This window comes from Cygnus atratus, chromosome 4 (assembly GCF_013377495.2).
Source record: "Cygnus atratus isolate AKBS03 ecotype Queensland, Australia chromosome 4, CAtr_DNAZoo_HiC_assembly, whole genome shotgun sequence".
Classification (NCBI taxonomy): domain Eukaryota; kingdom Metazoa; phylum Chordata; class Aves; order Anseriformes; family Anatidae; genus Cygnus; species Cygnus atratus.
In genome coordinates this window covers 14462905-14487404 of record NC_066365.1, presented here as the reverse complement: position 1 = coordinate 14487404, position 24500 = coordinate 14462905, and the positions used below count along the sequence as shown (strand labels likewise).

General features: G+C 46.0%; 1 protein-coding gene across 2 annotated transcripts in view; it reads left to right on the top strand.

Moving 5' to 3' along the window:
- EPHA5 (EPH receptor A5) overlaps positions 1 to 24500 on the top strand; it is a 199444-nt gene that overhangs the window by 158194 nt on the left and 16750 nt on the right. For both annotated transcript variants that reach the window (XM_035541390.2, XM_035541419.2), the window contains 6 exons: positions 9377 to 9444; positions 11148 to 11273; positions 12429 to 12614; positions 18155 to 18216; positions 19034 to 19243; positions 21082 to 21231. In XM_035541390.2, the coding sequence (XP_035397283.1) occupies positions 9377 to 9444; positions 11148 to 11273; positions 12429 to 12614; positions 18155 to 18216; positions 19034 to 19243; positions 21082 to 21231 (802 nt within the window). The remainder of the gene's footprint in view (positions 1 to 9376; positions 9445 to 11147; positions 11274 to 12428; positions 12615 to 18154; positions 18217 to 19033; positions 19244 to 21081; positions 21232 to 24500) is intronic.

The window sequence follows — 24500 nt, the reverse complement described above, 5'->3', positions numbered from 1 at the left end:
GTACTTTTGCCCCTCTGACGTTTGAAGTAAGCACGCTGAGTCTGGAGGTGCTTGGTGCAGCACTGGCTTTCTGACCTGGAGATGCAGGGAACAATCCTTGTCATCGCTCCAGGCTGCGCGAAGGATTAGAAAAATCTTCCTAGAAACCCTCTAGTATTGCAGGCTCTAATCACAAGCCTCTAAAGAACAGCCCATTAGAGCAGCTTATTAAAAGCAACGGATGAGGCTTTCATTTATCATGACTCCAAGTCTTCGACTTACAACTCTTAAAAGCCAAAGCTACACACAGCACAGTCTCGCCGAGATGCATCTAGCTGCTAGGAATTTAGTTTAATTCCAAATGCTGTCTGGGTCATCCGCAGCCCCCTGGTAAATTAATTACATTGACTGAAGGTGCAGTTGTCAGGGCCCATCAGATATATATATATTTCATTAACCAAGCATATAGTCCGAGGTTTGAAACAGTGCCAAGGGTGTTAAGTACTCCTAGCACAGGTTTATTAAAGTTGGCTCTCTGGACAGTTGGGTTTGCAGGCCCCGTAGGCATTGCTGGGGTCACCTTCGTGAGGACTGGAGGTCTGCTAGCTTTGCTCATCCAAGATAACTGCAAACGGTGCCGTGGTCGAGCCAAGAAGCTGGGCAGCACTGGCAGGCCCAGCTCTCACCACAGAGGCGTGGGACACCCTGCTGCAGCTCCAGGCCTCCCTGCCTTGTCTCTGACCATCTGCAGCCCTTCCCCTGGAAGCAGAGCTCAGAGCAGAAGTCACACCTCCTTCCAAAGCCGTCCTGGCTTTTGGAGATGCTGCCGCCTCAGAGTCTCATTCTTTCACAGCCAGGGGGATTTAACTGGAAGTGTTCTCCCAGTAATCTCCACCCTTACGTGCAACTGTCGTCTGTTAACCTTCAGCAGATGCGGGGACTCTTGAGCATCTCTAGGAGCTGAGATACAAGCCCTCACAGGCTCACCTCATGTTTTTGCTAGTTGAATCAGTTTAGTTTGTTTCTAACAGCTTTTGATTTTCCCTCACATTATGCCTTTTGACTATTTTGACTCTAAGTGGTATAGCACAGCGTTAGGTGGCTGGCATGCAGGAGTAAGGCCCTATCAAGCCCTATTTCCCTTGCACTTGAGCATTTTTCCATCCATGTAGAGTGGAATTTCCAGTGCTCTGCGCTCAGTGCTGGGAACAGGTTTTGTTTCAGAGCAGCTCCGTTTCTGGTGAGGTGCTCAAATAGTTTTCTTTGTTTCAGAAACTAGTCAGCTCTTTTCGCTGTAAGGATGTCGTCGGGTTAATTGAACAGTTGTTTCAAAAACCTTGACTTTCATGCTGAGCGGTGTGGGCAGGTCTGGTGACAGCAACTGTTTGAAAATACCTGAGGGGGAAAGGGGCTCCTCGCTAAAATGTGAGCTAATTAGGGAGTAGTTATAGTTATCACAGTCCCTGTGATCTTCCAGAGACCTGCCAGTTCCCTGCATTCAAATCTTGTCAGGATGAACCCAAAAAACAGCAGAACTGACTCAAAATAAATTATGCTTAGGTTCAGTTTGGGTGCTTTTGGGTCTTGAACCTTCAGGGTTAAATTGGATCAACGGAGAGATTTAGTGAGAGCTGAGCTTCCCCCATATTAATATGACTCCACAAGCTGGGGCATTATGAAAATACCAAATATTGTCAATTATAGTTTAAAAAATAATAAAAATTGGCATCACTGCTTATAAAATGCTTGCAAGTTGTTTTGCTGCTGTGAAAGGAGCTTAGAGAGACATTCTTCACCAGTTCTAATTTAAGTAAGCACATAATCCAGTATATAATTCTGTAAATCATTGCATGCCTGAAGTTATTTTGCATCATAATTTAAGGTGGTGCAGTTGCAGAATGTTAATTTTGTCTAAATGGGCTATTTTAATGCGTTTAGGCATTGTAGGGTATACTTTAAACAATCTGAATGGCACAATTTTTATTATTGTGTCTTCCAAGAAGATCACACAGTGATTTTAGGAGAAATAATGAGAGATCTTCAGCTGACTTTAACTGGAGTATCTGTCTACATTGTTGGGACCTGGGCATGTAGGACATATGAAGATCTTCCCGTTTCTTCTGCCCTATGTTCTTTTTATGGATAGATTACTTAGTTGCTTTGCTAACAGAAAAATACCCACGCAAGTTCTCTGACGAGGCTAAAGGGCAATTACCGAGGTACAGCCAGCCTCAGGTGACAGGTTGATGCCAGGTGAAGACATACTCTGATCGTATAGAGTAAAAGCTCAGCAGCCTCCGAAGCAAGCTGGGGGTGCACACGGTGCCTTTCAGCTCACCACATTTTGGGTTGAATTAGACTGTGTGCTCTCACGCAGCTCGTAAGGCTCTGCTCCTGCAGATGTGTAATGCACGTGCAAAGCTTCACTGATGCGAGGACTGAGTGAGTACATGTGAAAGGGTCTGCAGAAGCAGGGCTGTGTCATCCAGCTTTCTTTTTTAAAGGTGGCGGTGACAGTACTGCACACATGGCTTGTGGAAAAAGTCACTTTGCCTGCTCCAAGGCAGGTGCTTAAGTTTAAGCACATGGGTGGCCCCGTTAACCCTAACAGTGGCACTTAGGTACGGGAAGCACACAGTTAATTGCTTTGCAGGGCCGGGATGTCTCTAATCTCTCCAAGACATTGTTCCCAACAGTAGCCCATGCCATGAAATTCTTGCAGCCCAGGGTGTTGAGAACCACATAGTAATTAAAACAAAAGGGAAGAAGTGCATATAAAATGTTGCGAATGTATTTGCACATTGCCAGGGCAGTGGGATTATTCCTTATCCTGGGCCTTTTTGTTTGCTTTTCAGTTGCTGCGATCATGGCTGTGGGTGGGCTTCTTCTCTGCGTGCTGTTGCCTATCCGAGCCTAACATGGTCAGTGTTCCCACCTGCGCTGGCTCCTTTTCGTGTCCTCCCTCCGTGTTTTCCATGCACAGTCTGCCTCTCCCTCCCTTTCTTGTACTGCCCTGCAAACCCAACCTCTGCGACCAGCTTGGCTATCTCAACAACTGCAAATAGCCTGACCCCAAGCAGTGTTCTTCCAGTAAGAGCAGGGTTCCCAGAGGAAAAACCCGATACGTTATGCCTCGATTGATCCAGACAACACGCTGGAGATGTTACGTGGCATAGCAAAGCTGAACACCACGTGTGCTGGGCGCTTCATCAAATTCTGCTTCCTGTCACCGAAAGGGGGGCGCGGGTGGATTTGTCCCCCTAAAAAGGGTGGAGGGCAGGCGGGTGTGTAAAGGTTGTGGCATTTGATGGCATGTAATGTGCATGTCAGTGGAACGAACCGAATGTCATTGCTGCCAATGACATGGTGCTGTTTGCAAGGATATGCTCCAGCAGCGTTGGGCATATCTTTGCCGGCGTCGGGAGCTGGGTGTCTGTGCTGCATGCTGCCACGTCCTGCCACTGTCTCCTGCCAGGCTGCCTCACCATTTTCTGCTCTTTTGTACTCTCCTCTCCTTGCCAATTAATTGAAGGAAGGGTGATTCTAACTTCTGTTGGTATGACTGGATGCAGGTTGAGTTGCTTCCCTGGAGGGGAATCTGTTTTAGGTCTCTGAGTCAGCTGTAACCCGTGTAGGCAGAGATCTTTCCAAGCTTGCTGTCAGCCTTGTGAAATCTCCCCGATCAAATACCTGCTTGAGACCGTAGGAGCGCCGAGATGTCCCACTCACGTTTTAAACTCTGAAGGGTTTGCAGTGTTGCTGGGTGAGATGCGTGGAGCTCTTCTGCTGCCTTTTTGGGGGGGATGCTGGTCTCTAGCTGCGGAGCACGGCTCTCACCGAGATGGACCATTTATCTGTCTGCTACTGCAGTATTATTTTTTTTTTAAATTGGTTTTCATGAATTCTGAGTGCTTGAGAGCAGCATTAGCAAGCTGGGTTGCTCAGCTTCAAACGTTTGGGTGCAAAATGCTGTTCTGGTATGTATTTCTGCAAGACACTCATTTGGCATTGATTCGGCACACAAGCAGCTCCTCTGTGGGATTCGGGCTTCAGATTTCCTGAGGTAGGACCACGAGAAGAGGGTGGCAGCAATGGAAACATTACCAGAGGTGCCAGCTCAGGGGAGCCGAGTGCATACAGAACAGGAATGAACTGAACAGTTACGAAGAGAGAGGTGTGCAAGGAGAAGTTGGCTGACCTGGAAAACGTCCTCCGCAAGTTTCCTCCTCGGCTATGGGGAGAATAACGTGATGACAAGCTGCTGTTCTGGGAGGGGAAACGGGAAAAGGGACTTCAAGGCACGGACGCCATCAACTGTGCTATAGGAAGGCATGACAAGCTCTTTAAAGAGATTTATGGAGATCACTTCAGAGGGAGCTTCCTGCAAGAAGGGGAAGTGGTATCTTGTTTAAATTATTTTTAATTGTTCTGGTGGTGATTTAGGCAAGCAGGGAGTCATTCAGTGCACAGGCAGGGAAAGACGAAAGGCTAAAAATACCATTGCTGGAATTTTTGAAACTTCCTTTGTAAGGCATCCAAGTTAATCGGAGGTCAGCTGCAGGGTTGCACACTGCGGAGGGGCACAGCAGTGCCTGGAAAAACAGCTGTGAAGGTGGTGAGTCTGCAGCCCTTGGGAAGGGAACCTGCCCTGGTTCCCCTTGGGCCAGGCATCCAGAGTGTCTTTCACCTGAGCCGAAGGTCTTAGCTTGTCACCTCGGGATTCTATCTTCATTTTATAGCAGTCCCTTGAGTATGCCCTGGGTTTGTGGTACTAAATATATTCAAGGATTGCAAGCAGCAAAGGTGAACACAGGATGTGGACCGACATCACTAGAGGAAGGCTTTTGCCTTTGGCTCTCAGCTTCAGCATCATTTATCCAGGGTAAAACTATTTGCTGTACAAGTTGTCATCTCCACACAGAAGCAGAGAAGACGGGATCTTGGCCAGATGGACAAAGCCTTGTTTGTTTGTTCCTCTGGGCGGAATGCAGTCCTGCCCTGCAACACGTATGCAGCCTTATTGCTTTAACATCTTGGAGTAAATAGCCTGAAGTGAGCGCTAAGCCCTTGTAAACAACAACCCTGTGGTCCTTGCAAAACTCCTGTAAAATGACAGCTCGAGGTGGGTCGGTTGTACTCCTCAAAGCTGATTTATAGTACGAGATGTGCTTCTGAGTGAAGGTCTGACCCCTGAAAAGCAAGTGGGGGTTTGTTTGCATTTCAGAGAAGTGCACAGAGGTCATTTATCTCATACGTAAGAGGTAAGATACATACATAGAGATCTTTGCAGGAAAGGGACAGGAGATTGCTGCTTCAGGGCACAACCTGTTTTATGGTACTGGCTGCGCCTAGCAAGGTGAGGTCCCTTTCCTCACTGGGGACTTCTGAATGCTGTCCACATGTTTCAGTAATGTTTTGGCCACGTGCTGAAATGCTTTGACGTTTTGCTGTAAAAAGGTGTATAAACACTCTGCTACATCATTGCCTAGGACTTGGATGTCCACGGTCCAGCCACTTTTAGAGCCAGTCCCCTGAGCGTGTCCTGCGTGGGTTGTGAGCAGAGTGTTGGCCCCAGCTAGGGACTTGGAAACTCCTTCCCTTTGGCATTTTGTGGCTTTGGGGGATTCCCCAGGCAGCTGAGGTTCCACACGACACCCAGCAAGGGCGCTCTGAAGCACTGGGTCGGATGCAGATACCTCCAGGGAGAGCAAGCATCTTCCTGCCTCCTTTCTTGCTGCTGGAAGGATTTTTCTCCATGAGTTGGCTTCTGCTGTGCGAGGCAGTGGGCACTGGTTTCCCAGCTGGATCCTTCATCTTTCTACCTGTCCACTTTATATTTTATAAAGCTATATAGGAATCATTTTACAAGTTCACTTTTATAATCTGCTCCATAAATATTTTATGAGCTGCCTGTCAATCTGCAAGTAGTTTTTAAATAAGACATGATGCTTTAAGAATATTTAAAGTCTCACGTTTTTCCTCTGATAGCTTTTTTTTTTTTTTTGAAAAACACAGAGCTGTGCAAGGAAGACATCTGCTTTCTAGATGCAGAAACTGGGACAAATCCACAACAGGAGTAAAGAGTTGAGATTCAGGTGTGCTGCTGAATTACATTAACTCTTTGGCTGAGAGTCTCCAGCTCAGTGGGAGACAAAAAGAGCGTCAGGATCTTTATACTTTTGCTATATGCGGTACAGAAATGATAGAGGAAATCTGTTTTGTACAATGACAGTAAATGGGAGAATGAATCTTCCATCAGGAGACTTCAGATTTGCAGCTTCTCCAGAAAGCATTAAGAGCAAATGCACGTGCAGAAATGGATTATTTTCCCAAACAAGTGGGAGATTTTTCAAAAAGCTGTATTGCAAAACCAGAACATTTAGGTAATTTTATCTGCTGGTTAGATTCACATACCGAATCAGGACTCTTAAGGTGAAATAGCAGATTTTTCTGGGATTTAGTTAGGTGAAAAAAATTCTTTAGTTTGTGGTATCTAAAAGAGCTGAAGGCCCAGAATGGAAGTGTGATTTAGCCCCAGCCAGCACGTGCATGGCCTGGTTCTCTGGGTAGCTTAAAAAATTAAGTGTGTAAAGGGCACAAATGACAGTAATGGGCAGGTCGTGCAGAAAGCTTTGTTAGTGACGCCCCATTCTGCCTTCAGTTGTATTCCATCAGCTGCAATTTTGCTTTGGTGGATCTTGTTGAGGCTTGTTGTAATGGTGCTTTGGGGTTCCAGAGCTGGGTTTTGTATGCTAATGTGATGTGCTGCTGTATGTGTTACGCAGCTCTAGAGAGGCACAGCCAAGGCAACTTGTTTGCATGGGCCTTCTGAGTGCATCCCCGTGCAGTAAAACGCTAACTGCTTGACATGAAGGTACGCTTAGAGCACTGCATGCCAGTGGTCATGTGTTCTCCGTCTCCCTTTCCTCCCTCTTGATGGTTGAATCATCGGGAGATGCAGTTAGTAAAAAGGGTCATGTTAGAAAAATGCATTTATGGGTGAAGCACTCTAAACCTGAGAAAGAGATAAGGGCATTTGCTTTAAAAGGTGAGCAGGAGAAATTTTAACGTGCTTTTGGTAGGACAACGATGAATTGAAACATCTGTGTGTTTTTAAGAGGGAAATTGACTTTTTGAATATATACCTCGAAACCCCTTTCATGCACGCACCCCAGTGCAGAAAATGACTTCTGCAGGAAACTGATGGAACTTATGGCAACTCACAGAATCAAAAATGGGGGTTGCCAGAAGTGGGAACTGATACTGAGACTCAGACCTTTAGTTTTTATACTTCCAGGGGGAGACGGTATGATGAAGGAGGAGAATCCATTTTCACCCAGGGATCGTAAATACCAAAATACCCTTTGAAATGACCCTTACTGGGAGGGTCTCTGCATACAGCCACTGCTCAGATTGGAGCTCATTAGGCAGGACCCCTAGGAGAAGAGCAAGGAGACGCGCCCTGCCGTGAGCACCAAAGCGGGGCTAACCAGGCTGTGTCTCCAGGCTGTTCCTCACCAGTTTTGCATCCGGAATGCGATGGTTGCTGCTTGGTTGTGGTTCTGTCACTGCCGCTGAAGTCGTGCCCTGCATGGACGGCTTGGCTGTTTTATCGAGCACGATCCATGCGTTGGCCCTGTCATCTTTCTGCCTGTGCCCCTGGATTGCTTGTCAGCCTTCCCCTGTCTTTTCTGCACCTCGTATCGACCCGTTCCCCCATGCTTGCACAATCCCTGCAGTCTGGTTTTTCTCCTCTCACCTTGGCACACATCTCCCCTCCTGTTAGAGGTAAGCTGGCACTAACCCCAGGACCTCGGTCCCATGGGGTCTGGTCCTGCCAAGGCCGGCTCAGTGGCAGTGCCCACGTCCTGTTGTTGACCTTTTGGTTTTAATCACGGTCATTTCGCAAAGCCAGTGCCAAAATCCTATAGCCGAAAGGCTGCTTGGCCCCTTGCAACCAGGCAGACAGCAGTTCGCAGTAATAGGACTTCCCGCTGAGGACATGTTTCATGCAGATGCCTATTACTGTGTCCTCCTAATTGCAGTTTTGTTTCTGCTAATCGTACGCTCTTCCTTGCTGCGAGTTGTGCTGGAGCACGTGCCTCCCCCCGTCCCAAAATCCTGCGTAATGGAAGAGAAAACTCCCAAGTTTCTCAGCTTTAAATGGTAACCTGGGGCTTCGTGTCAGAGGTGTGACACCCGGCAATGCAGCTGCACACCGACTGCCTTGCAGGCATTGCTGGCAGGTTTTTCACTCTTCCAAACAACGTTCCTATGTCGCATGTCCACGTGGTCTGATTTAAGGATGACTCAGTTCCTCTATCTGGTTATCATATTGGGTCCTTGGAAAGACTGGCAGATATATGTGCATCCTACATACCTCACCCCATATTTCAAAATATGTGTGTATGTGTGTACGTAGCGGTTATCCTTGCCTGTGCGGTTACCCTGTAGCTTCCTAAGCGGTTCTTGGAGTGAAGCAGGTCTCAGAAATGCCACCAAAGCAGCCACTTGGTGCTAATGTGATGCCATTTCCTAAAGACCCAGTGAGAAGGCTGGGGTCTTAGTCAGGGAAGAGCAGCCACAGGCTAACAGGAGGATTCCCTGGCAGAGCTGTGACTCCCACGTGGCTGTGTTTGCAGCTCCATCGTGGGATTCAGCAGTGTCTGTGCACTGCCTGACACTAACGTGGGAGTAAGATAGGTCAGGCAGTGACTGTGCTTTCTTCCATCCTTATTGCTGCTGGTCAGAGGGGATTGCATGAAGGGTAGCTCCTGCGGATAAGGCAGGAGGCATGCAGGAAACCTAATCAGAGCCAGGAGTATGTAGGAGACCCTTGAAGGCAGTGAGCCAAGAGGCTTTTTTTTTTTTTTTTTTGCACCACCATTTTGCATGTGTATAAGATGCTAGTGTTGGCACAAGGCTGTTTTCACAAATACCTAAATTTGAAGTTCTTTGCAAATGCCCGGTGGGTAAAGGGACCATGCAACACAAACAAGATGGTACCTGCAAAAGCTGGGGTCTTGGCTCTGAGGTCCAGGAGCTCCCACTTCTGCAACTCTAACGTTTCATCCCATTCCCCTCCCATTGTCCTTCCTGTTCTTGCTTTTTTCTTCTTAATAATAGCTAAATTAAATGTATGGTAGAGCGGAGTTTTCAGAAGCATCGGTGGGATTTAGAAGCACAAGTCCAATTGAAAATCAGTGGGCCTTGGGCCCTGAATCCCGTTAGGGAAATTGCAAGCAGTTTGATGAGCTAAAACTGGGACAGCAGTGATACGGCCACTTGAGAGGTCGGATTCATCGCTGTTCTGGGTTTTTGTGCCTTGTGTGACTGAGGTAATGAGGGGGGCTCTGTTATACCAGAGACAAAAGTGTTCTTCTTTTGTTTTTTCCAGGCGATGTGGTTATAGCAAGGCTAAACAAGATCCAGAAGAAGAAAAGATGCATTTTCATAATGGCCACAGTGAGTAAAGATTGAACGTGTATATGTGTGGGTTTGATTCTCTCTGGTAATGAGAAATACAAGTGAGAGGTGCTTTTTTTTTTCAGAAACCATTTTCCTGGTAATTCACAAAAGAATTCACTTAATTCTATTGTTCAGAAAGTCCCTATCTGCCCCTGCTCCAAGCCCCACAGAGACCTGAGTGCAGGTGTAAGTGTTTGAACAGTCCTTACACCTGCCCAGTTATTCATGCCTGCACATTTTTTTTCCAGGATGGAGCAAAGTGGATCCCTGTTTGCAGTGGATCTGCCTAGCGAACAGTTTTGTTTTGTTTCACTGTGCTGGGGTATACACTGTGACTCAAGGTGCTCTTAATTTTGCCTGGCTGGCATGTAACAGCTTACATACTGTGGTCTGGATGTGTTTGTCCAGAATACCTGTTTTTTAAACCTTTGGTCCATCCCAGCCAGCCATGAGGACCAAGCCCATAGCTACTCTTTGCCCTTGGATGCCTATGCAGAGGTGTGAGGAATTAATACGTACTTCTTGCTCCCAGTAAGCTTTCAGAAATGCCGTGTTAATACCTGTAAGCTGATCTGAATATATAGACCTTTACGGTGATGCTAAATCGTACATATCATGGTTACTACCAGTCTTACTGTACATCTGAAGCCAGCTTTGAAAAGCCTTCCTTCATAAAGTGTTGTGGGATCTCTGGATGTGTAATAGCAAAGTGCCTTTTGGGGTGGAAAAGGCAAATGCATCTTGAGCAAAAGTCAAATTTCCATTAGTGCTATGTAATGAAGGCAGCAGGAAGCAAATCAATTAAGATCCACAGTGTAATGTAGCTGTCTTATTAGACTGATGAGCAGTCCTTCATGTGAGTAGCCTTAATGATTGTCAAAACAAACTTATAATACAGATAATGAAAATTCTTTTTTCCTCGAGTCCTGGAGAAAATGCCTGGTATTGATTATATTTGTACTGTTACAACCCACAGGCTTTGTACTGCAAATATTTTGTTCATTTAAATCTCAGTAGCTCCATCTGAAATAACGTGCCTGATTGATTAGCTAATATGAGACTGGTAGGGCAGAATTTATTGCAGCTCTCCATTAACCACCATCCCTCTGACTTGCTTTGCAAGTTGTTCCTCAGCATTTTGCATTTCGGTACTCCTCTTCCCGGCGTACCCTTTCTGCAGGAGGGCTGCTTATTCGGGCTGTGTCTGGCTGACAAGGCTCGTCCCAGCGCTGTCAGATACCTCAAAGCCTTTATAAACCTTTGCGGTGGGGAAGAATTACAGATGAGGCACCGCAGCATGCAAAGACAGATCTGCCTGCCCAAGGTCACCCAGGCACTCTCTAACGATTCCCAGCCCTGAAACGAGGTCTCCTGACGCCACCCGTTTGCACCAGGCCCCGGGCCAGCCTGTTATGCAGCACTGAGAGGATTTTTTAGCTGCTTGTCCTTCCAGCTGAGCACTGCCATGTGTTCTAAATACGATGAAGACGTGTGTCACACACAAACTAAATGTTATTTTCTGAAAATACTTGCTTGCACGGTGTTCCAGAGCACAGAGCATTCAAAAAGCATTATCTATTCATTTTTTTTTCAGGAGAAATAGATTTCCCTGCTGCCGTGTCTTCCGGCAAGGAACAGGAATAGGCATTATCCTTGTCTGTCACAGCCCATGCTGTTAATGCTGTAATTTGTGTTTGCAGTTAAACTGCCTGGAGTAAGAACCTACATTGACCCCCACACCTACGAGGACCCTAATCAAGCCGTCCACGAGTTTGCCAAGGAAATAGAAGCTTCGTGCATAACCATCGAGAGAGTTATCGGAGCTGGTATGGAAATGTGTTTCGTGACCCTTAGCAGCATGGAGGGATGACTTTTCTAATGCTAGAAATCAGAGAAGGGCTGTGAAATATGCGTGCTGTTAGGCACTCGGCGTGTTATGTGGAGCATACCCTTGTTCCAGCAGAAGCCAGGGACAAAGCTGTCATTGCCTGCAGTTCTGAAATTCAGTGATTGAACTAAAAATGGCAGAACACTGTCAAGTTTGGCCCACGATGAGTTATTTCTATGGATGCTAAGGAAAATGAGTCATTTAATTTTCAGTTTCTTTTGCACCATTTTAACTTTTTTTCTCCTCCTCTATTAAGGTCAGTATTGAAGCAAAAATTAAGAATGAGAACTCATCTGAGATTTAAAAAAAAAAAAAAAGTAAGAAAAAATACAAACCAAAGCCCAAAGCACTTAACTTCCTTGGTTATAAGAATCAGTTTCCATTTTCTTTCAAGTGAAGCTGTTTATTTGGTCTCATGTCTAATGTTAGGAATATTTGGCATCCTCTGACACTGTGTTTTTGGAGATAATTTACTGTTCACCAGGAAAAATATCCATTTAGGCTACTTTAAAAAAAAAAAAGTAGTTGTAAAATTAGAAAGGGTGTATAGTCTATAAAAATATATGTTGCTGTGAGAGGCTAACAGCATTCCATCTATTTAACTTACCAAAGGAGGGTTAAGAAGCAACTGGTTTGTGTTTTACAGCTATCTGCACAGAGCAGTGTTATAGGATATGACAGGAGTCTTTCATCTAGTAAAGAAAAACATCATGAAATGAGAAAAAGCCCAAAGGAATATAGAGCATAGCTATTTAAATATAGGAAAATTAAATACTGGAATAGCTCGCCTATGGATTTGGGGTAAAATCCATCAGCAGGAGTGTTTCATTCAGTTCTGGTTATCTTTCTAAAAGACCAGGATTTGCAGCTTCCTAGTTTTTTTCTGTTTATGAATTATTTGGCTTGTGGTTTGCTGGCTATTTGAGATGATGATCACTGTGATGTTCTGCTTTCCATATTCATGATTGTGGGACAGGCCTGTGTATTTTTGATTAGCTTTCTATAAAATATGGGCTGTATCCTGTAGACGGGCATGTTCCAAGCATTCCTTTGGCATGCTCTGATCCATTTTTTGCTTGTTTTTTTCCTGAAGGTGAATTTGGAGAAGTCTGCAGCGGGCGGCTGAAATTGCAGGGAAAACGCGAACTTCCAGTGGCTATCAAAACCCTGAAGGTGGGCTACACAGAGAAGCAAAGACGAGATTTCCTGGGAGAAGCAAGTATTATGGGGCAGTTCGATCACCCCAATATCATCCACCTGGAAGGCGTCGTCACAAAAAGTAGGTACAGATTGCTGAGGGCTGCTGTCTCTGAACTCTGACTTATGGGAGATTTGGGAGAGGAAACATTGTGTAGCTCAAGTTTTGAGTGTGTGTTTTATCGATTCTCAACCCCCAGCAAACTCCCCTTGCTTGAACTTCCACACTTTGTGAAGGTCCAGGAACAGATAGCCAAACTTAAGGGAGCTTGTACCCAAAGGACTTCAGTGTTCTTCCAGCTAAAAAGGATAGATAATAGCTGAAATGATGAAAAATGTGAAGTCCCCAGGCGTAATATGTATGGTCTAAGAGAAAGTCCCTTTTCAAAGGTCTGAGATTATGCCATGCCTGGCCATGTCCAGAGAGGGGAGTAGGTGATGGAGACAGGAATAAGCTTAGGGCGTCTGAGTGCCAATGGAGTGTGCTGCGTGACTTCAGCCTTCCAAAAGTTCAGCAACATCTTTTTCTTGAAATGAGGCCGCTCAGGACCATTCTGAATACAGTGACACCGAGCCATCCCCTCAGCGCTTGCAGCAGCTTCACTTCTTATTTCTGCCTGTATTTCTATACTTTTGAAACTGTGTGAGGCACAATGTGAGCAGAGAAGCGCCAAGAAATGGGAACCAATTTCCCTGGCAGAAAAGAGAAAAAGGAAAGAAGACCCTGGTGGTTTCTGGCTGTAATATTTCAAGAAACCTCTGAAGCAAAGTGCTGGCCAAGGGGCCCACAGGGAGGGTAGTGATGGGACCCAGTGATTGCTCACACGGCATGTGAGCAAGGACAGAAGTTAGCTGAAGCTTTGTTTCCCAGAAGCAGGGAAGAAGAAAGGGAGCATAGCTGAAGGGAACAAGACTGTGTAAAACCATTTTTAAGACGAGTTCCGCTTGGAATCTGCTAGTGATGCCTATAGCAAGAGTTGTCCCTGATGCCAGCATATAGATATGAGAGGGGCAAGGTCCTGGGGAAAATGTGAAATGACTGGGAAAACATCTCAGCACAAGAGTTAGTGGGGTCTGGCAGGTCAGTTAGCAAAATGGACTTCAAAAACTTCCCCAGGCCAGTCCTTCTCCAAATTAGTGTATGCATTAAACGTAAGGATGGAGGACAGGGCAGCACGTCTGAATGTGCTCAGCCCACACCTCTCTGGTTGTCAGCGTGGTGCTGCTGAGGTTGGAGGGCTGCGGGAAACCTACAGAGGTGTCGTTGCTCTTCCATTTGAAAGCCTTAGAGGATTTGGAGGGGCACAAGTGTGCGTGGATGTCCCACCCCCCAAACAGACCCACAGGTTCCCTATAGCATTTTTCAGTGTACTTGATGTGAGCCTGATCTTTCCAAGATAGAAATAAGCCCAGCTAAGTTATTTGCACCAAGGATTTTTTGTTGGTAACCCCTTCTTCATTTTAAAATATATTTAAGTGTTTGAGCTAGCCCGAGAAAGGCTAGCCTCACAAGTGTGAATGTCTGTCTCCCCTCTTGCCTTCATGACTGTTAATGTTGGAGCTTAGAAGCTGCAATTTAAGCGCCAGCATTTGGGACTGTGTGGCTGCTATTAGTACCAATTGTCGTTCATCAGAGGCACTTCTCCAGAATCAGCTCTTTTTCAGAGCTGCAATAAAGCAGATACAAAGACACTAGCTGTTTGTCCTGTTTGTATCCTTATAAAATACTCAGAATTGAGGCTGGTTGGCAGTCGACAGCCTTTTCTTGTATTTTTCTTTGAAATTACATTTCCTAATAACCAAGACAGGTTTCTACAAAAAATTAATTGCATAAAGGCAGGGGAGAAAAAGCCAAGGTATGGATTTGGATGTGACAGCATGTGTTTTTTTGTAGAACCCCACAGCCCGTGCAGCAGCTCTGCCCTTGGACTATGTCCCTGCCATGTGTCCTGATCTAAGGGACATGTCCCCTTGCATGCCCCACCAAGAGCAGTACATTGATCGTCTGACCCAGCACGCAGAGCTGAGTGCATTAAACAAAAAGAAATAAATAACCAGAGAGGTCAGTTTACAGGGTGAGGGATGCACATTAAAGTCTGAAGTTTTTGTTGGCTTCAGGAGAAGATGAGAGGGCACTTGGCTGAGTTCCCATGGGCTCACTGGGGCAGGACTCAGGGAAGGCGGAGAATTAAAGTGAATAAACAGCATCACCTTGTGTAGTCCTTTATGCATAAAAGCCTCCCTGTGCCTGTCTGTCCTGGACAGAAAGTTCCTATTTCTAGCCCTGAAGGGATGTGGGCTATTGGGCAGGAAGTGAGTGACGTTCCTGGATCCATAAAAGCTGCTGCTGACATGGCCTTGAGCCTTCCTGGCTGCCAGGGCCTCAGGGGATCGGTGGGAGTCCGACTTTTGGAGAGGATGTAACTCCCTAGTGAGCTGATTTTTTCTTAAAGCAGCCATCACTTCTGAAGGGCAAGGAAATGCTGGGGGCTTTGCTGCGCCACTGAAAGCCCTGGATTTGTTCTGGGGACTGGGGTTGGGAATAAATGCCAGAGGGAGGCTGAGGAAAGCAGTAAGCGCAGCCATACGATCTGGCAGTTGCATTGAACACCTCGTGGCTCCGAATTTCAGATGTTTTCCTCAAAGATGAGTCAAAAAATGGTGTAGAGGAGGAAGAAGGAATGCCTTGCTTTCCTGAGTTTCCAGAGAGTGGTCAAGGTGTCAAAGGTAGCATAGATCCAGGTTTTAGCTCCCTGCAGAGACTTGAGTCCAGCAAGCCAAGGGGATTCTCTGCCTACCGTGCCCTGGGCTCTTCTGGCTGATGCTCCCTAATGGCTGTGTTTCGAGGTGTTTCCTTAGCAAGGATATAATCACAGGACCAGGATGGGTATTTAAGAGTCCCCTCTCCATCTGAGATCCTTAGCCCCCCACTTACATCCCCAGTAGTTCTCCCTCCATCTGTCCTGTTGGAGCTGTTCCCCTTTAGAAATCGCATTTAATTCGGCATTTATTGAGCCAGAGGTGAGGGGATTCAGCAGTTACTCAGCCTGCCTCTTCTTCAGTCCCCATTCCAAAGTAAATTGAATTTTTCCATGCAAACCATGGCAGCTTTTGCATGGAGGGGCTGGATACCCTTTCCCTCCTTGCTGGACCAGAGCCACTTCTAAATTGGACTTGAAGCGACTGGGGTCTAGATGCAGGGGGTGCACGTACCCTGAGCTCCTCGTTAGCTCAGGAAATGCTTGTTTACCACACTTGAGATTTTTTCATCGGACATGCAACCCTCTGGAGCATCTTTTCAGCTTGTTTTCTTTTCTTCTGAATGTACCAAAACAACTGTTATGAATCCTAGACTGTGATGCTATCTCAAACTACTTTTTAACTTTTCTTTCCATTCAGCAATCCAGTCGTTGCACTGTTGTAGGTTCAGATCTTTAGCATAAAATGTCTTTGATACATCATGATTTACTTTGGAAGTAGCTGAAGTTGAATTGAATGAGTCCATTTTTAATTCTGAATGAGAATATCCATGCAGGGCCTTAATGCCATTTAACTAATCACTTCAAATGCCCACCTTTAGTTAATTTGGGTTAATTGTCTTCATTGTCCCCGTGCAGACAAGCCCTTAGCTTTTTCTGCTTTACAGAGATAGCAGTCCTGTTTTCATTATCATCCTGCTCCATTGCTCTGACAATGCGTACGTGGGTAAGAATGACATCTGTGCACATTTTATGGCCCCGTAACACCAGCAGGAGGGAGCCCTGCTGACACAGAGGATCAGACCAGCCTGTTAGAAGGGCCAGTGTTTGCTTTTAATTTACTTTGTTGACAAGTTATTCTATTTGTGCCTTTATTTCCATGCTCTTGGATATGGGGCTAATTTATTCCACAATTACTGTCAACCTGCAGCAGTCAGATAATGAGACGTAAGCGCCAGAAGTCTTCTTTTCTTTTCTCGGATGGAAACCCAAGGCAGGAACCCAAAGGAGGTCCCTCAGGGTGGTGTCATAACGAGATGCCAGTCATGCTGCAGTGCTGCCTTTAGGTGTTCGAGATAAGGGACCCCACGGTACAGTCGGTTTGCAGTCTGGCGTTAGACGGGGCACGTCATAAATAGCAGCACCGTCTCTGCAGAGATTTTATGACAGGTGACTTAAGGAACCTGGGTTTTACCTTAAATCACTCATTTACAATGCAGAGAAATACCTTGCCAATGCACATACAGACTAAAAGCAGCAGCTTCACCTCATTGCAACCCCAGTGGCTTTTCAGGATTATCATAACGGGAAGCTGCACTGCTGCAGGTTGGGGCAAACTTCTGGTAGAGAAGAGGTGCAATCACCAAACACTTGTTCATTGTCGAAAGAGGGTACGTACATACGTGGGGTCTCCTTTCTTGCATAGCACACAGCATCTCCTCTGCCATGGAGGCTCTTCTGTGTGCTCAGCTCCACGTGGATGTGAGTCTGCCATCCTTGAAGATGGGGCCTGTAATGTCTGGGACACAGGATATTATTCGTGGCCCCAAGGTGCATCTCTCATTTCAAAAATAATACTTCTGGCAAGCTTTGAGCTCAGACAATAGCTGCGGTATTAGCTTAAATAATTGAAGCGGCCCAAGTCCCTTTTGCTGCGAAGGTAGTATCTGCACAACAATGAGTGGTTTGATTGACAAGTTCACAATTATCTTTATTATGTAGATAATTAAACAGTAAATTAGGCAAACAGTTAACACAGAGGGAAAGTGGGAAGATTAAGATCAATCTTAGTGGTAAAGCCTGAACTGGTTTTTAGGAGCATTTACCTTCACGTGCATGTTATGACATGTGGCAGCTCTCGTTGATCATTTTTACAAAAGACATTTATAATGCACTTTACAGATAATTGACAGCTCCTCTTTTGTCTGTGCTTCATGCTAGCTAATGCAAATTGATTTAAATAAAAAATAATTTACATGTTCTTATAAGATTTCATTGAATTTACAAGGGCTGGAGCACACCACATTAATTATTGCTATGCCATTGTGGCAAGCTAGCGAGAAATTAGATATAAAAACTGAGCAAAAACTATATATAATTACCATTAAAATGACTCGGGCATGAAAATTAATCAAATGGATTTGGAAAAACATTATTATTCCTGTCAACAATAGAATGCCAGGTCTTTTGTTAAGAACTTTTATTTTATTTTATTTTTTTTACTACCTCACTGAATCAGTACAGTCCACATCTTGGGAAGAGATCTTGTTATTATTTAGGGAAGGAAAAAAGGAATCAGCACAGCAAAGAGCTTCCTGAAATTGTAGTTGCAGCAAAGCTGCTTGTGTCTCCCAGCACGCAGTGTTTGGTGCTCACAACCTCTTCCACAAATGTCATCCAGCCCTTCTAGGAGTTGATCCCCTGTCCATAATACAGCATTTCCCTTTCTTCCCCTCCTCGATTCTTCTTTTTCCATACCTGTGGGCAAGAAGTGTGGGCATCCTGCTGGGACAGTAGCGTCTCACTTTCGATTTACTGTTGCACGGCTGTATATTCACATCAGAAGCATTATGAAAAGACCTTATCTTTGTTCATGTTTTTAAGTAAATTACCGCTAATGATCTTGCACTCTTCTTTTTTCCAGGCAAACCGGTAATGATAGTGACAGAATATATGGAGAATGGCTCTCTGGATACATTTTTAAAGGTAACGTTTAGACCTTATTTCCAGGGAGATCTCGGTTAAAGTTGGTGCTCTTTGCAGAAGGTTAGCATCAGTGAAGATGTTTGCTGGGTGCTCGTCCAGCCATTACTGCTGTCTGGAGGCTGGAGTAACTCGGTTACCTGTTTGGCCTCTATTTATACAGCTGATGAAGGACATGGTTTGTGCACTGATACAAACAGGTAACAAGAAATTGCAGACTGTTGTGTTCATTCTCAAAAGCAGTCTACTGCATCAAAATGGTCGACTCATCCTGCAAAACTTGTTGATATTTCAAGAGCACATCCATGCTGCATCATGGCAAAACCCAGACATGTCAAAGCTTTTCAGGAAACGTAAGACCTAGAAAAGGGAGGATAGGGGAGGTGGTTGGGACTGTAGTATAGTAACACAGGGAAAGCCCCTACCCCAGATACTCACACATGGACCTCTGCAGGTAAGATTGAGAAGCAACTTGGCATCGTCCAGTTGGCTGACTCAGAGATAGTCCGCCCTTGGTGTTTTTGTGCACAGAGCTACATGTGTTCACTCCCTGTAGCAATCTCTTCATCAGTCACTATTGGAAATAGCTCTCTCCTTGATCTCCAGTTAAAAGAACTACATTTCCTTAGCTTTGTCTCTAGAGATGCTTATCCAAACAATGAAACTTTGAAGAGCTTCATGGTCAGAGCATGAGAGTAATGAATTATTAATTTCCCCGTTTTTCTTCCCTGGAGACTTGCCTTTGCATTTTCATTTGTGCACATTTGATGCTGAGGGTGCAGAGGCACTCAGCTGATCCAGTGTCTCCTTCCTTTTGCAGAAGAACGATGGGCAGTTCACGGTCATTCAGTTGGTCGGGATGCTGCGAGGCATCGCGTCAGGAATGAAATACCTGTCTGACATGGGCTACGTGCACAGGGATCTCGCTGCCAGGAATATCCTAATCAACAGCAACTTAGTCTGCAAGGTGTCTGACTTTGGCCTCTCCAGAGTCCTAGAAGATGACCCTGAAGCAGCATACACTACCAGGGTGAGTTATGGGGATAGTGAACAGAGGAAGAAAAATGTATTCCTTGCCTCATTTTGGTATTCAGGCTTTTCGGCCAAGAGGTTTCTACAAATCTAGAGCCCCTAAACTGTGCATGAGGATTTGGCCAGGTGTTATCAGCTCATTCTTATCAGATCAGTTTTTCAAATGTCTGCACCTTTATAGTGAGGATGGCCAAAGCAAGCAGAACTTAGGGGAACCTGAGTCAAATAGTGAACTCTGCAAAAGAGTCATACTCCCAGCTGTGTTCTGTCACCTCTGGTGAACACTGAAGGTCAGGAAGAGCAAGAGTTGGTTGCTTTACTTAGGTACCTAAATATAGGTATTAGCCACAGTCTCCTGGATAATTTAACCCATTTAAAACATTGGCAAGCACATAATGCCTTTTGTTAATGAGGCACGTTTTCACTTCCCATTAAGGGTAATTTTCCCCAGCCTGAGGAAGGGCTGCTCCAGCCTCGGTGCTCTGCCCCTTCTCCTGTGGCAGGATCCATCCCTTCTGGGCTCACCTGTCCCAGCGTGAGGCCACGTGGCCCCAGTGCCACGGAGAGGGGCTGCACAGGACCCATCCCCTCCAGCACAGGCTCTGGAGAAAGCCTCTGATAGTCGCGGCAGGTTGGCACGCCTCAGTGCTGCCTATTAACACATTTTTCCAAGGGTATTGTGATGGGAGCTCTCTGGGTCACATTCCCACTTCCTGCAGAGCTTTTTGCAATCTGGGAAAGATGTTTCAGCTCTTGGCAGTCGCAGCAGCCCCACGACGGGGCTCGGCACACGGCTGGACCAGAGCTTCCCCGCAGGCTGGAGGGCTCTCATCCAGCCCTGCTGTGTCTGCAACGTGCTGCTGTGTGCTAATTGGCACTGCTGAGAATCTGGCCCTTCACTTAAGGCATGCACTGATAAGCCTGTGAATAAATAATTATTGGAAGACAGGACTTTTCCTAATTTGCTTTTTAAATGTGTTCCAAATTCTACCTTTTTCTAATAACAAACAGGGAGATTTTGCAATATGTAGCTTAGCACTGAGAGGGAAAGATGTCACAGTAAAATACATTTTGATATAAATCAAGGGAGACAACTCTTTAAACCCAATGAGAAAAGTATTTCTTAATCCAAACCCTCCCCCCCCCCCTTCCTTCTCAGAGCTGGTCTGAAGTTTGATTTCTGAAATGGCAGAAAGGGGAAAAGGAACTACCAAAGCACATTTGACAGCTCTCGCTATGCCTGAGTAATAGTACTTAGACAATAAATGGTACAAAAGATAAACCACAGTGATCTGGGGGAGGTGGCACCGTTTTCAGTCCCGCAGCCGAGGCCAAGCTGGTCTTCACGCACACAAATTTCCATGCCCACTGTGCAGATCTCTCTGCAGGCTTGGGACTGCATTGCAAAAAAAAGAAGGAAGAAAAAAAGGCATTACTTCCGCAGCAATTTGCATGAAGCTCTCATTAGATCAAAGTCTTCCCTGGCTTCAGAGCTGTCTGTTCCTCCCCCGCTCGCTCTTAGAAATGGAGGAACTGTATTCCCCTACCAACCAGTGCAACATAATTGAGATGTTGATCCTATACATGTCCCAGCATTCAAACAGCATTCAAACAACAAACCTTCAGGACAGCCAATTAGTAGGCAGCCTACAAATGCTTATGGGCTGAGATAATGTGGAAAGGGGCCCCATGCTGTCAAACAGATTTACTTTAAAATTCGATGTCTCTTTCCAGAGAGAAAATAACATCCCTCGGTGCTGTAAGAAGTGCTGTTTTGTCCTCTTTTGCATGTTATCTGCCCTCCTCTGCAATCTATTTATTTTCTTTTCGTTCCAGGGAGGGAAGATCCCCATCCGATGGACGGCACCTGAGGCAATCGCCTTCCGGAAATTCACGTCGGCCAGCGATGTCTGGAGCTACGGCATCGTGATGTGGGAGGTGATGTCCTACGGCGAGAGACCTTACTGGGAAATGACAAACCAAGATGTAAGCACGTGCAAGAGCTGCCGCGTGATGGGACTTCTGAGGGCTCAGTGTTCGTTCTGCAGTCAGAGAGACGGGATGGGGATGGAGGAGGACAGCCGCTGTAAAAATGTCTTTGCTCCCCGTGCCAGGCAAAAGCCATCCTCCCGTTTGATGCTCTGTTTTTGCAGCAGCCCAGAGCAGAGGGAAATGTGTCTGCACGGAGGCAAGCCTGGTTCCCCCAGCAGACTGCTGGAGCTTCACTAATGCTGTTAGAGCTGGAGCCTGTCCCTGCTCTGCTTAATGACAAAGGTCTGCCAGGGGATAGATGCTGATAACTGGCAACATTTCAATTGTGTGTTCATACCCCTGCTGCCACGTAAAGCAGAAACTCAAGAGAGCCATGGTAAGGGCTTGTTTTGCTGCACAAAAGCTGAGTGATTTGATCGAGTGATAGCAGTCCAGACTGGCAGTGCACAGAGTTGCATCTCGGTCATCTTTGCATTGCTGATCTCGAGAGCAGTTTTGCTCCTTTTTTCCCCCATCCTTTGCTTTCTCAGTTGTGGATGTCTTTGAGTCTCTGTTAGTGCCAGCTCTCATTTGTTTGTATAGCACCCTTCCAGGTGTGTTGCCTTGCTCCTGGGCCCCTGTTCCCCCTCAAGGTCACCCTCTGAAGCACCTCCAAACAGTGGCGTGCGTGGGGACACTGTCACCCTCCTTACACTAGCTCTTTTCCCAACCTACCTAAGGATCTCATGTTCCTACTGCAAGACTTCCTCCTACCCTGAGCTCACTATAAGCAGCTGTCTTTATCTGATCCTAAAAACAAAATTAAGCCTGGGATTGCCAGATTTTCTGGGGCCTCCCCTTCCTCTTCACATCTCTGAGAAGTGTGGCATGTGGAATTCTCTCAGGACGCCAGCTAGTGCATGGCATAGGGGGTCGCTGTGTGGCACACAAGGCCCCCAGAGGAGCTCTGTGATGGGGGAAAAAACGCAGCCACTCTGCATATGGAAAACAGAGCCTTTCCTCATCCCTCCTGCTTTGTCTCTGCAGTCCTGCCACCCCTGGAAGCGCCATTCCTGGCTGGGCAAAGCAAGCACGTACTTGCTCTGCTGTGGGCTGCTTTTGTCCCCAGCACAACACCTGATGTTTCATCCTTTGTTTTTGAACAGCATCCCTGTCCCCTTGACATTCTGCCATTTTATTGGCAGCGGAGGCTCTGGCTGAGCCTTCTGTTTCTCCTCTGTTTTGTCTGTGAGCCTCTGCCATCAGTGGCTGTGACTACCTGTCACACGCAGGAGCTGCTGTCTCATCCCGACTGCTCGCCTTGAGTCCAGGCAAGGAGACGAACAGTGCCTTTGAGACGGTCACACCACGTTTCTTGCCAGGGAGATGAGTGTGTTGTTTGGCTTGAATGCCCCACCGCTCCTGCACCGCTGAGGCTGTCACATTTGTAGGGAGTTTGGTAAAGCAGCACATATCTTCTCAGGGATTTATCTCAATCAAATACGGAGGCTTTCTTCCATACCCTGGGTGGAGAGCGCAGTGATTTGCAGCCAAGCTTTTTCAGTCGCACCAAGCACTATAACAACCTTCGGTGCCAATGCACTAGCATGGTACGGATGCCGTTCGTAAATGCCAGGCTGAAATCCTGGCTGGTTCCAGTGAGATAACTCTGTGGCCAGGAGGGTCCCTTGTCAGGTTAGTGACACTAAACATCTACACTTTGCAGAACTGTTGGGGAAAAAAACCAAACAAAAAAAACAAACCACAGATACCACTTTGTCCATGCTGTGGGGCATAGGGTGAATTTCCCACCTGAGAAGAAGAAGAAGATGGGGGAATGCTTTCTTTACAAGCAGAAAGCAGAGAACTGGTGAAATGTTCGTGTTCATCAGTTCCTGATCGGGCTTTGCTTAGGTTCTCTCTCTCCCTATAATAGGTGTGTGTGGATGGTGGCAGCCAAGGAAACACGATTCAGTGCTGTGGCAAAGAAATGGTTCTCATGAGATTTGTGCCTTCTTCCTTCATCCTCTAAAGGCCTGTTCTTCTCCTTTCCTCCCCTCCTTGTGCTGGCAGAAGAACCAGCAGTGTTAGGTGTGGTGTTGGCTTTTCTGTGGAGGTCTAGGGAGCTCTGCTCACATGAATTTCAGACTCCATTGCACAAGAGTTTCTTGTTGTATAGTTTCTAATTAAAGCACATTGTCAGCAGCGAGCAAAACGATTCTCACCATATTTCAGCCAGATTACTTTCGCCCCTGTTAAAGGAGGTGCAGTGCCAAATGGCAGGCAGCGTTGTAACTTCGAAAGCTACAAACCATGTTTTGAAGTCGTTCTGGTGTCTAGAAGGCTTTCTAAAAATAAGCTTTGCACCACACGGTAAGGTTTTTATGCAGGAATTGAGAGGATTTTTGTGGCCTGTGTTACACAGGTTGGTAAGTTAAATGATCACAGTGGTTGCTTTTTAGTCTTCAGACCGGTGGTTTTATGAAAACAGGGAGCTAAAAGAGTTACTTTGGTTTACTGGAATAGACTGTCTCAGGTCTTCCCTTTCCAAACATCCCCAGTTCAGTCACTTGGATCCGTAAGTGAATGGTGCTTGTCCAGAGAGGGTAAAAGGGATACAAAATGTCTCCTTTTATATACAAATTTTTGCTCGTCAAGTCTTAAAAAGCAGTGGCACCAATGAACGAAGTGGCAAATGTGCTTCTTTTTGTTGTTGTTGTTTTCTAAGTATTGAGTTTGCTTGCAAGATTGCTACAGGTCTTTATTTGCTTCATTCTTTTGCTCCTGTTACTGCCAGACCCTGAAGGCACCTTCAGAGAGAGGCAGGGAGTATTTCAGCATCCTAGCCCCTTGCAGCGTTTTGATACCATTTGCATTGTATCACCAGAACGAACGACATCCTGTAAATTGAGTTAACGCTATTGATTGTGATGTTACTGCCAGGAATATAAAGCATGCATAACCCCGTTGCAGATGTAGTTCAGATATTCTGAGCTGGTGCCAGCTGGTCTGCTACCCGTCTTGCTGCTATTTTCTTTCTGCTACAGCTGGGGGATGATCCGTTATTGTTATAAATACATATGCAGACACAGCAAATAATGTTCTCGTGGCTGTGCCACGCTGAGGCTTTTTATAGGGCGGTTGTAAATTTGGGGCCAGGGACCAGCTGAAAAGCGTGATGTGAGGAATAGACAATGCATATAGCATAGTATGGTGGGCCTGTTTTTTTGATGCTGTGAGCAATCTGCAGATGAAATCACTTTGTAGACACAGGCTGGGTAGAG